Source organism: Sebastes umbrosus, chromosome 1 (assembly GCF_015220745.1).
Source record: "Sebastes umbrosus isolate fSebUmb1 chromosome 1, fSebUmb1.pri, whole genome shotgun sequence".
In the NCBI taxonomy this organism is placed as follows: Eukaryota; Metazoa; Chordata; class Actinopteri; order Perciformes; family Sebastidae; genus Sebastes; species Sebastes umbrosus.
The window spans coordinates 22,934,574-22,946,277 of record NC_051269.1 but is presented as its reverse complement, the minus strand read 5'-3'; the positions used below and the strand labels follow the sequence as shown (position 1 = coordinate 22,946,277).

Genomic DNA, 11,704 nt, shown 5'->3' with positions numbered 1-11,704 from the left:
TTAGTATCAGGATCAGAGAACGAAAGCTTTCCTCTGTTCCAGTCCAGATTCACTCTGATCCTCTGGAGCTTCTTCTGGACTCTGAGATCAGTGGATGGAGCTGGTAGTGACCGTGCTGAGTATTTACCTCCACAGAACTGTATTATCCATAATCCAGACAGTATGTATCCCTTCCTCCGGACCGACTCTGCTAACACACCCAGTAACCAGTATGTACTGTCTCCAAATACTGGCGGCAGACAGTATGAAGCCCACTAAATTGAAAAGACACTTGGAAACCCACCACCCCGATCATGTGAACAAGCACCTTGAGTTTTTCAAAAAGAAATTGGAAAACTGTCATGCCCAGCAGAGTCACTTTGTAAAATCTGTATCTGTCCCTGTGAAAGCACAACTCGCTTCCTACAAAGTAGCCTATAGAGTCGCCCGATGCAAAAAGGCTCACACAATAGCGAAGGAGTTAATTTTTTTTTTTTTTTACCTTTATTTATTCAGGGGGAGGTTCACTGAGAGCAATTAATACTATATATATAGATAGAATATATATATAGAATATAAATAGAATGTAATGCAATTAATATGTCTGAAAGCAATCTAAAGTCCAATCTTTTTGGAAATTGATTTTATTATTGCTATTTTTTTTTCAGTAAAACAAACTGAACAATAAACTTTGAAGTGGAAAAGTGAAGTGATATGTACTTATTTTAGAAAAAAATATATATATTTTATAGAGTTTATATATTATAATGCAATTAATTAAAAACAAAGAAGGTAGGACCCATTTGGGGTGGGTGGGGTCGGGTGGGTGGGGTCGGGTGCGGTGGGGGGCATACAATGTTCCTATATCATCAAAGGGGGGCTTGACGGAAAAAGTTTGGGAACCACTGCCTTAAAGGGACTGTTTGTAAGAATCAGAAATGCTTGTTAACAGCGACACCTGTGGCTGTTAAGTCAATGAAGGTCAGCGTCGGGCTCGCGCTTGTGCTCGCTCTACATAGACATGAACGAGCATCGCTCAAAACAGTGAGGCAACACACGTCAGCTAAAACCACAATATCACTCTATATTTCACCTGCTTGGCAGTAATGTTAGCTGACCAGACGAAGGTCTCTCCATGAATCAATGCTGATCCTAGTGTTGGCTTTTCCTACTTCAGCCTCCCCATCGCGGCCTGTGGAAACAGGGAGACACCGGCACCCGGTTGGAGACGATAACGTTTCTCGCTGCGGAGCAGAGTACAGCAGAGACTCCGGCCCTGGAGACCAAAGCTACGGTCTCCCCCGCGTCCTCCGACCGCGGCCAACACTGTTTTGCAAGACGGGCTTCACTAGATATAACTTTGTGGTTTTGGTACTTCGTGTAGTTTGTGTTAGAGTCTGAGTCTGAACAGCGTAGCCACACGCAAGCGCGCATATGCGACGAGCGCGCATGGGACGACGACCCCGGTGATTTATATGTGTAAGAAGATACAAACAGTCCCTTTAATAATGTTAACAAGTTAACTTAGGCCCAATTCCAAACCCCTACACCCTCTCCTTAACCACTTCCACTTCGTTCAGGTGGAGGGTCCGCCATATTAAGTGCCACCCCAAACCAATTAGCGGGGAGTGGAAGTGGGTTATAAAACCCTCCAATAGAAAGTCTACATGGATGACGACTTAACCAGCTGCTCTTACTGACTGAGTGCAACGCTGTTTATTGTCCGTCATGGAACATGCTCCAATGTAAGTTCCATGTGACTACCGTTACAAACATTTACTCTTAAACTGCTCAAACTAAGAGAGACATTTAATTCATTCTACTTTATTGTCATACAGACGTTATCAACTTAAAGTAAATATTGTATATTGTATTTAGGATCAAATATACCCTTGTCTAGTCTAGAAAATGGTAGACAGGTTAATTTAATAATAAAGTGTTGTATATTGTATACCTCTCCGGAACCATCACCTTAACGTGGTGGAGAGGTTTGCGTGTCCCTATGACCCTGAGGGCTGTGTTGTCTGGAGCCTCGTGCTCCTGGTAGGGTCTCCCATGGCAAATTGGTCTCAGGTGAGGGGCCGGACTAAGAATGGTTCACAAAACCCAATTGACGACACGAGGCAGAGGAAGAGTTACCCGGCCCGGAGGAAGCCCGGGGCCCACGTCTGGAGCCAGGCCCAGACGGAGGGCCCGTCAGCGAGCGCCTGGTGGCCGGGCTTGCCATGGAGCCCGGCCGGGGATACCCCGAAGAGGCAACGTGGCACCCCCCCCTCCTCTCCATCCTGTGGGCTCACCACCTGCGGGAACTCACAAATCCCCGGCTGAGTGCCGCTATGTTGGAGTTTACCCCGGTGGACGAGAGGGTCGCCTCCCTACGCCTTAGGGTTATGGGGGGGAAAACTCTGACTGTTGTTTGTGTGTATGCACCAAACAGCAGTTCGGAGTATTCGGCCTTCTTGGAGACCCTGAATGGAGTCCTGTATGGGGCTCCAGTAGGGGACTCCATAGTTCTCCTGGGAGACTTCAACGCGCACGTGGGCAACGATGGAGACACCTGGAGTGGCGTGATTGGGAGGAACGGCCTCCCTGATCTAAACCCGAGTGGTCGTTTGTTATTGGACTTCTGTGCTAGTCATGGACTGTCCATAACGAACACCATGTTCGAACATAAGGATGCTCATAAGTGTACATGGTACCAGAGCACCCTAGGCCGAAGGTCGATGATCGATTTTGTAATCGTATCGTCTGATCTGAGGCCGCATGTTTTGGACACTCGGGTGAAGAGAGGGGCGGAGCTGTCAACTGATCACCATCTGGTGGTGAGTTGGGTCAGAGGGTGGGGGAAGACTCTGGACAGACCTGGTAAGCCCAAACGCGTAGTGAGGGTGAACTGGGAACGTCTGGAGGAGGCCCCTGTCCGAGAGATCTTCAACTCACACCTCCGGCGGAGCTTTTCTGGCATCCCTGTGGAGGTTGGGGGCATTGAACCCGAGTGGGCGATGTTCAAAGCTTCCATTGCTGAAGCTGCGGCGGTGAGCTGTGGTTTTAAGGTCTTAGGTGCCTCAAGGGGCGGCAACCCTCGAACACCGTGGTGGACATCGGTGGTCAGGGAAGCCGTCCGACTGAAGAAGGAGGCCTTCCGGGATATGTTATCTCGGAGGTCTCCGGAGGCAGTTGCAGGGTACCGACGGGCCCGAAGAGCAGCAGCCACTGCCGTGACGGAGGCAAAGCAGCGGGTGTGGGAGGAGTTCGGAGCAGCCATGGAGAAGGACTTTCGGTCGGCACCAAAGTGCTTCTGGAAAACCATCCGGCACCTCAGGAGGGTGAAACGGGGAACCATCCAAGCTGTGTACAGTAAGGATGGGACACTGTTGACCTCAACTGAGGAGGTAATCGGGCGGTGGAAGGAGCACTTTGAGGAACTTCTGAATCCGACCAATACGCCCTCTATGGTAGAGGCAGAGCTGGAAGCTGATGGGGGACCATCATCAATTACCCTGGTGGAAGTCACTGAGGTAGTCAAACAACTCCACAGTGGCAAAGCCCCGGGGATTGATGAGATCCGCCCAGAAATGCTGAAGGCTCTGGGTGGGGAGGGGCTGTCTTGGATGACACGTCTCTTCAACACCGCGTGGAAGTCGGTGACAGTGCCTAAAGAGTGGCAGACCGGGGTGGTGGTCCCCCTTTTTGAAAAGGGGGACCAGAGAGTGTGTGCCAATTACAGGGGTATCACACTGCTCAGCCTCCCTGGTAAAGTCTACTCCAAGGTGCTGGAAAGGAGGGTTCGGCCGATAGTCGAACCTCAGATCGAAGAGGAACAATGCGGATTCCGTCCTGGCCGTGGAACAACGGACCAGCTCTTCACTCTCGCAAGGATCCTGGAGGGGGCCTGGGAGCATGCCCATCCAGTCTACATGTGCTTTGTGGACTTGGAGAAGGCATATGACCGGGTCCCCCGGGAGATACTGTGGGGGGTGCTGCGGGAGTATGGGGTGAGGGGGGCACTTCTCAGGGCCATCCAATCCCTGTACGCCCAAAGCGAGAGCTGTGTTCGGATCCTCGGCAGTAAGTCGGACTCGTTTCCGGTGGGGGTTGGCCTCCGCCAGGGCTGCGCTTTGTCACCAATCCTGTTCGTGATATTCATGGACAGGATATCGAGGCGTAGTCGGGGGGAGGAGGGTTTGCAGTTCGGTGTGCTGAGGATCACATCGCTGCTTTTTGCAGATGATGTGGTCCTGTTGGCATCATCGGTCTGCGACCTCCAGCACTCACTGGATCGGTTCGCAGCCGAGTGTGATGCAGTCGGGATGAGAATCAGCACCTCTAAATCTGAGGCCATGGTTCTCAGCAGGAAACCGATGGATTGCCTACTCCGGGTAGTGAAGGAGTCCTTACCCCAAGTGAAGGAGTTTAAGTATCTCGGGGTCTTGTTCGCGAGTGAGGGGACGATGGAACGTGAGATTGGTCGGAGAATCGGAGCAGCAGGGGCGGTATTGCATTCGCTTTACCGCACCGTTGTGACGAAAAGAGAGCTGAGCCGGAAGGCAAAGCTCTCGATCTACCGTTCAATCTTCGTTCCTACTCTCACCTATGGTCATGAGGGTTGGGTCATGACCGAAAGAACGAGGTCGCGGGTGCAAGCGGCCGAAATGGGTTTCCTCAGGAGGGTGGCTGGCGTCTCCCTTAGAGATAGGGTAAGAAGCTCAATCATCCGTGAGGGACTCGGAGTAGAGTCCTTGCTCCTTTGCGTCGAAAGGAGCCAGTTGAGGTGGTTCGGGCATCTAGCACGGATGCCTCCTGGGCGCCTCCCTTGGGAGGTGTTCCAGGCACGACCAGCTGGGAGGAGACCACGGGGAAGACCCAGGACTAGGTGGAGAGATTATATCTCTACTCTGGCCTGGGAACGCCTTGGGATCCCCCAGTCAGAGCTGGTTAATGTGGCCCGGGAAAGGGAAGTTTGGGGTCCCCTGCTGGAGCTGTTGCCCCCGCGACCCGATCCCGGATAAGCGGTTGAAGATGGATGGATGGATGGATGTATATTGTATAGTGTATATACTGTGTTTATATATATGCACCTAATGATATACCCTATTTTTCATCATTATTTGCACTCTTGTTATACTATATACTGTATGTATCTAGAATGGGAGCAAAACATAACTCAATCTCGTCCCGGGGATCAATAAAGTATTTCTGATTCTGATATATTTTTTTATTTCCTTGCTTTAGAGAGGGAAGTTAGTCCCAAAGCTTGCCACTGCATTTGTATCCTCCACCTTAAAGAAGGTGCTTCATTTAGCTGTGAGTGTGACTACAGACGGAGATCTGGAGGGTGTAGGGTCCAGATTGGAACTGGGCCTTTGGTTTGGGAGCAGGGCCACGCCTCAACCACCCACCTACCTGGTCATCCCATTCTGTCCTGTTTGTTGCTCACTGTGTTAAGAGTTCTCATTGAGAACGAGTCGTGTTAAAGTGAACTAGAAACGAGTATATCAACAGTAAAAACATGTCTAAAAATATCTCTTCTAAATAAAATTCATCAAGAAAAGTCTATATGTGGTTTTGTCCATGCGGGCTGCTGCTCCTCCGGCTTTCTCCTTGTTTGGAAAATGTCACCTGAACTGGTTGTTGCATCAAATAGAGAATTGTACATATATTTTTGGATGATTACATATATTGTATAAATTGTTAACATTTCATGTAATTAAACATTGATTTTAATGTTTTGAATAATCTGGAATAATCTGGACTACAATTTAAAATAAAGTTTGTTGGTGAACAATGATTGGCTGCTCAAACATGCAGTTATTGATAAACTGATTCTTTTTTCTTTATTTGGATCTCATCAACTTCTACAAAGTCTTTGCTGGTCTTCATGGCTCCACACACACAAGTCAAAATAATCAAAATTAACAACAATTTACAGTAAAATGACACAGTACCAATAAAAACAGAAAAGTGTAAACGAACCAAACAGAAAGATCAGAGATACTGAGTGAAATTATTTTACAAAAACAAAACCCTCTTTCTTTCTCTCTTATTGTTTCTAAATGTAGCACTTGAAGCAGTTTAGCGTATTTAATTAAGATGATGTACTTGTATAATTATTGCAATTTTTGGGTTGTATCCATATGGTTGAATGCATTTATTGTAAGTCACTTTGGATAAAAGTGTCAGCTAAATGAATGTAATGTAATTTAATAAAGGTCGACAACAGAAACAAAAAGCAGATTGTCAAACTAAATAATAAAAAGAAAATAAAAACATAATAAAACAATACCTGAAACAAAAATAAACATATCTTTGGAATAATGAGTCAGCAGGAGGACAGGTGCAGCTTAAATTCAGAGAGTTTTCCCCTTAAGAAATAAACATCATTAATATAAATATGATCATGCTCTTTATCTTTAACTGCCCTGTTCCACTGTCACACAGACCTTCAGTGGTAATATATTCAGTTTACCAGCAGTGTAAATGTATGGAAACAGCTTCTCAGTGAAAGTGTGTGTGAAGGTGTGTATGTGTGTGTTAGTATCAAGATCAGAGAACGACAGCTTTCCTCTGTTCCAGTCCAGATTCACTCTGATCCTCTGGAGCTTCTTCTGGACTCTGAGATCAGTGGGTTCAGCTGGTGACCATGCTGAGTATTTACCTTCATAGAACTCTATTCTCAATAATCCAGACTGTGTGAATCCCTTCCTCTGGACAGACTCTGCGAACACACCCAGTAACCAGCATGTACTGTCTCCAACCTCGACATCCCAGCTGTGAGTCCCAGAGTTAAAGCCCTCAGAGCACAGGACAGAGAAGTATTCATCAAACCTCTCTGGATTATCAGGAAGCTGCTGTTCCTCTCCTCGTCTCACACTGGTCAGATCTTCAGACAGGATGAGTTTTGGATGAGCAGTGTTTGGATCCAGAATCAGAGGAGTGTAGGAGACCATCTCCTTCATCTTGTTCCAGATGTTGAAGGTCAGGTTGCCCAGGTGTTTGGCCTCGTCTATCAGAGCTCCTGAGAGCAGCTGTGGATCCTCCAGCAGGGGGCGCTGCTGGACTCTTTCCACTGCAGCCTTGTAGTTGTGCAGGAATGAGACGTCTTCAGCTCTCAGCTCCTCCTCTGTGGCTCTGATTGTGTCTGAAAGAGCTGCTATCTCTCTGCTCAGAGCCTCCATCTTCTCCTTTATCATCTGGCTCTTCTGCTCCTCTTCCTCCCTCAGAGCAGAGATCCTGGCCTCCTCTTCCTCTTCTAGAAACTGGTGGAGCTTCTTGAACTGCTCCTTAATCTTCCTCTCTGTGCGTCGAGCCTGGACCTTCATGTGTTCTGCTGTTTGATCAGACTTCACTTTAACTTGTTGAAAAACCTTTAACTTCTCCTTTAAGGGCTCCAGAGTTTCCTGAAGTTTCCTCTTGTGTTGTCGTGCAGCTTCATCGATGGGTCTGAATCTGTGGTTGGTGTGTTTTTCTGAAACACTGCAGACGAGACACACTGGCTGCTGATGGTCCAGACAGAAGAGTTTGAGTTTCTCAGAGTGCAGACTGCAGAGAGCCTCTGAAGCTCTCTGATCTCTCTCCAGTAAGAAGGCCTCACACAGGTTCTTTAAGGCCAGGTTACGAGGTGGTTTATCTTTTGAAGATCTTCTCTTACAAATTGGACACTCGCATGTTACTTTCTCTCTCCACCATCTCTTCAGACAGTCTTTACAGAAGCTGTGGCTACATGACAGAAGAACAGGATCTCTAAAGACGTCATGACAGACCGGACAGCAGAGATCCTCCTCTGATCTGGAAGCCATTTAGTCTCTGAGTGAAGCTGAAAACACAGCAGACAGAAAGTACAGTCAGTCATGGCTCCCCTCCCTCCTACTGCGGTCAAGCCAGCCTCCACTTCGAAAAACACAGTCAAACCAGCCCCCAAGTTGTTTTGCGGTACGTGTATATCCAAGGCATTACGGTAAGAGGGCGTAGGAATTGATTTCAAAATAAAAGCACCGTTCTGATGAACGTGATATGCCTTCAAAATAAAAGCACCGTTCTGATGAACGTGATATGCCTTCAAAATAAAAGCACCGTTCTAATGAACGTGATGGGCCATTCAGATTCATTATAATCTCATATATGAGTTTTCTTCCCTCTAAATTCAGACTGGAATTCTACATCATAATGTCCTGATAGTGACAAAGTGGTACTCTAAGGTGGTCTACTATTATTCTGTTGTGAAATTAGTTTGTGATAGTTGGTCGGGTTCTTTTAATTCTGATCTGAACTTAGAGGGAAGATAGCCCACATATGAGATTTTTAAAGGGCTTTAATTTTGAAATTCTACATCAGAATCTACTAATATTCTCTGAGTGACACTCTGAGGTGGTCTACTGTCATCCCGAGGTGACATTGGTCCGTGATAGTGGACAGTTTCCTTTAATCAATTCTATCTATCTCAAGTGAAATTAGGCACTGTGTGAGGTGGTAAACTGTAATTTAGAAGTTAGATCACTCTTTGTAAATGTATTATTTAATATTAAGTTTGACTAAGTATTTACTCAATTGGAATAAGATTTTTCACTGACCTATATTTTGGAGGTGGTTGTTTTTCTTTTTAAATTATCATTCATTTCATTTAGTATTTCATATGTATTCATTTTGTTTCATTTATTTTTTACTTATTTATGTATTAGTTATTTAATCATTTTATTCATTAATTTATTTGTTATTGACAGACTGACTGACCTCTTGAATGAATCTGAAATGTCCTATCACGTTCATCACAACGGTGCTTTTATTTTTTAGTCAGTTCCTACACGCTCTTACCGTAACGCCTAGGATATACAAGCACCCGCAAAACAATGTAGCGGCTGGCTTGACCACAGCTCCCTCCTCTACTAGCTTCACTGACATTGACCTTCACTTTGAGTCATGTTTTTAGTCAAACTCACCTTCAGTGTGTGGAGCGTCAGCAGGTTGAAGCAGCAGTGTTGTAGTTTTCCACTTTTCTCTCCTGTAGATGAACTCACTCAGATGAAGTTGTTAGTTTGTTCTGAAGGGGAATCTGATCGTCTGGTTTTCAGTCTGTGTGACTCTCTTTAGTGAGGAAGAATAACAAACTGTTTCCTGGTTTCTCAGGTGAGTCTGGTGAGGGTGGAGCTTTAGTCAGATCTCCTCTGCTGAATGTTGCTGCACACAGAGGAGTGACTCATCTAAAGTCCTGATTCATTGCAGGACATGTAGACTGATAGTTTGCAGCAGGTTGTTGCAACAGTTATGTTAATGAGAAGAATCGCTTCCAAACAGATCATCGCCTGAATCAGAAGGATGGATCTACAGTTCTGGATCCATGGTGAGTTGATTATTTGGTTTAATCGAAGGTAGAGAAAAAAAATATTCCTAAAATGTTCCATAGTCCCCCTTTCTTATATTCATGGCACCCCTTAAAGCAGTGGTTCCCAAAGTGGGGGGCGCAGTGGAACTACAGGGGAGGGGCGCAGCTTCATCACCAACACACACACACACACACACATACACCAGTAAAACAATGTAAAATGAAATTATAACGAATATAATTGCAAATAAGTTGTAAAGATAGGGCATTATATCATATGGTTGCACCTAAGAAATAAAAATAAAATAAAAAGAAATCAAGCGGAACCGACGTGACATGCACTGTGTTCCAACCACGCCCCCCAGAGCGGCTCATGTTACAGACCAACTAGCGGCAAAACCAGAGAGAGAGAGAGAGAGACACACACAGCGACACAAAGAGAGCGAGAAAGACACAGAGCGACACAGAAAGAGAAAGAGAAAAATATAAGAGATAGGAAGGAAGCGATGTACCAAGATGGACAGATTTGTGACTGGTATAAAGCGCAAATCAGATGGCAAGTCTGTTACAGCTGTAACAGGCGATGCGACCACCACAACAACGGCACAAAAAAAGGTAAAAGCAAGAAAATATAACGAGGCATATCTGTCCCTGGGCTTTACAAGCACCATGGTCGGCCAAGAAGAGAGACCCCAGTATGTTGTGTGTCTTAAAATACTGGCGGCAGACAGTATGAAGCCCACTAAATTGAAAAGACACTTGGAAACCCACCACCCCGATCATGTGAACAAGCACCTTGAGTTTTTCAAAAAGAAATTGGAAAACTGTCATGCCCAGCAGAGTCACTTTGTAAAAGCTGCATCTGTCCCTGTGAAAGCACAACTCGCTTCCTACAAAGTAGCCTATAGAGTCGCCCAATGCAAAAAGGATCACACAATAGCGGAGGAGTTTATTGTTTTTAATTTTTTTTTTACCTTTATTTATTCAGGGGGAGGTTCACTGAGAGCAATTAATACTATATATATATAGATAGATAGAATATATATATAGAATATAAATAGGATGTAATGCAATTAATATGTCTGAAAGCAATCTAAAGTCCAATCTTTTTGGAAATTGATTTTATTATTGCTATTTTTTTTTCAGTAAAACAAACTGAACAATAAACTGTGAAGTGGAAAAGCGAAGTGATATGTACTTATTTTAGAAAAAAATATATATATTTTATAGAGTTTATATATTATAATGCAATTAATTAAAAACAAAGAAGGTAGGACCCATTTGGGGTGGGTGGGGTCGGGTGCGGTGGGGGGGTTTACAATGTTCCTATATCATCAAAGGGGGGCTTGACGGAAAAAGTTTGGGAACCACTGCCTTAAAGGGACTGTTTGTAAGAATCAGAAATGCTTGTTAACAGCGACACCTGTGGCCGTTAAGTCAATGAAGGTCAGCGTCAGGCTCACGCTTGAACGAGATCGCTCAAAACAGTGAGGCGAAACACGTCAGCTAAAAGCACAATATCACTCTATATTTCACCTGCTTGGCAGTAATGTTAGCTGACCAGACGAAGGTCTCTCCATGAATCAATGCTGATCCTAGTGTTGGCTTTTCCTGCTTCAGCCTCCCGACCGCGGCCTGTGGAAACAGGGAGACACCGGCACCCGGTTGGAGACGATAACGTTTCTCGCTGCGGAGCAGAGTACAGCAGAGACTCCGGCCCTGGAGATCAAAGCTAGGGTCTCCCCCGCGTCCTCCGACCGCGTCCAACACTGTTTTGCAAGACGGGCTTCACTAGATATAACTTTGCGGTTTTGGTGCTTCCGTGTAGTTTGAGTTAGAGTCTGAGTCTGAACAGCGTAGCCACACGCGAGCGCGCATATGCTACGAGCGCGCATGGGACGACGACCCCGGTGATTTATATGTGTAAGAAGATACAAACAGTCCCTTTAATAAAGTTAACAAGTTAACTTAGGCCCAATTCCAAACCCCTACACCCTCTCCTTAACCACTTCCACTTCGTTCAGGTGGAGGGTCCGCCATATTAAGTGCCACCCCAAACCAATTAGTGGGGAGTGGAAGTGGGTTATAAAACCCTCCAATAGCAAGTCTACATGGATGACGACTTAACCAACTGCTCTTACTGACTAAGTGCAACGCTGTTTTTTGTCCGTCATGGAACATGCTCCAATGTAAGTTCCATGTGACTACCGTTACAAACATTTACTCTTCAACTGCTCAAACTAAGAGAGACATTTAATTTGTTCTACTTTATCGTCATACAGACGTTATCAACTTAAAGTAAATATTTTTTATTTTTTATTTAGCGAATGCAAAGTCCTTGAGCCATGCAGTTGCCTCCTGGTCTGCTGTATGGAGGGTGACTAACCCTCCTTTTAGACTGTGGAGCGG

At 45.5% G+C, this 11,704-nt stretch overlaps 1 protein-coding gene across 1 annotated transcript; it reads right to left on the bottom strand.

The window, feature by feature from the left end:
• Positions 1-5,787: 5,787 nt before the first annotated feature.
• On the bottom strand, positions 5,788-9,074 carry LOC119488019 (E3 ubiquitin-protein ligase TRIM39-like). Its single transcript, XM_037769171.1, has 2 exons — positions 8,913-9,074; positions 5,788-7,792 (listed from the first exon to the last, which is right to left on the bottom strand). The coding sequence occupies exon 2, from the start codon at positions 7,773-7,775 to the stop codon at positions 6,390-6,392; it is 1,386 nt and encodes a 461-aa protein (XP_037625099.1). The 5' UTR covers positions 7,776-7,792; positions 8,913-9,074; the 3' UTR covers positions 5,788-6,389.
• Between the last annotated feature and the right edge of the window lie 2,630 nt (positions 9,075-11,704).

What these genes read in the sequence shown, in the direction of transcription:
- LOC119488019 (XM_037769171.1), bottom strand. Translation starts at nt 7,775, where the DNA reads ATGGCTTCCAGATCAGAGGAGGATCTCTGCTGTCCGGTCTGTCATGAC.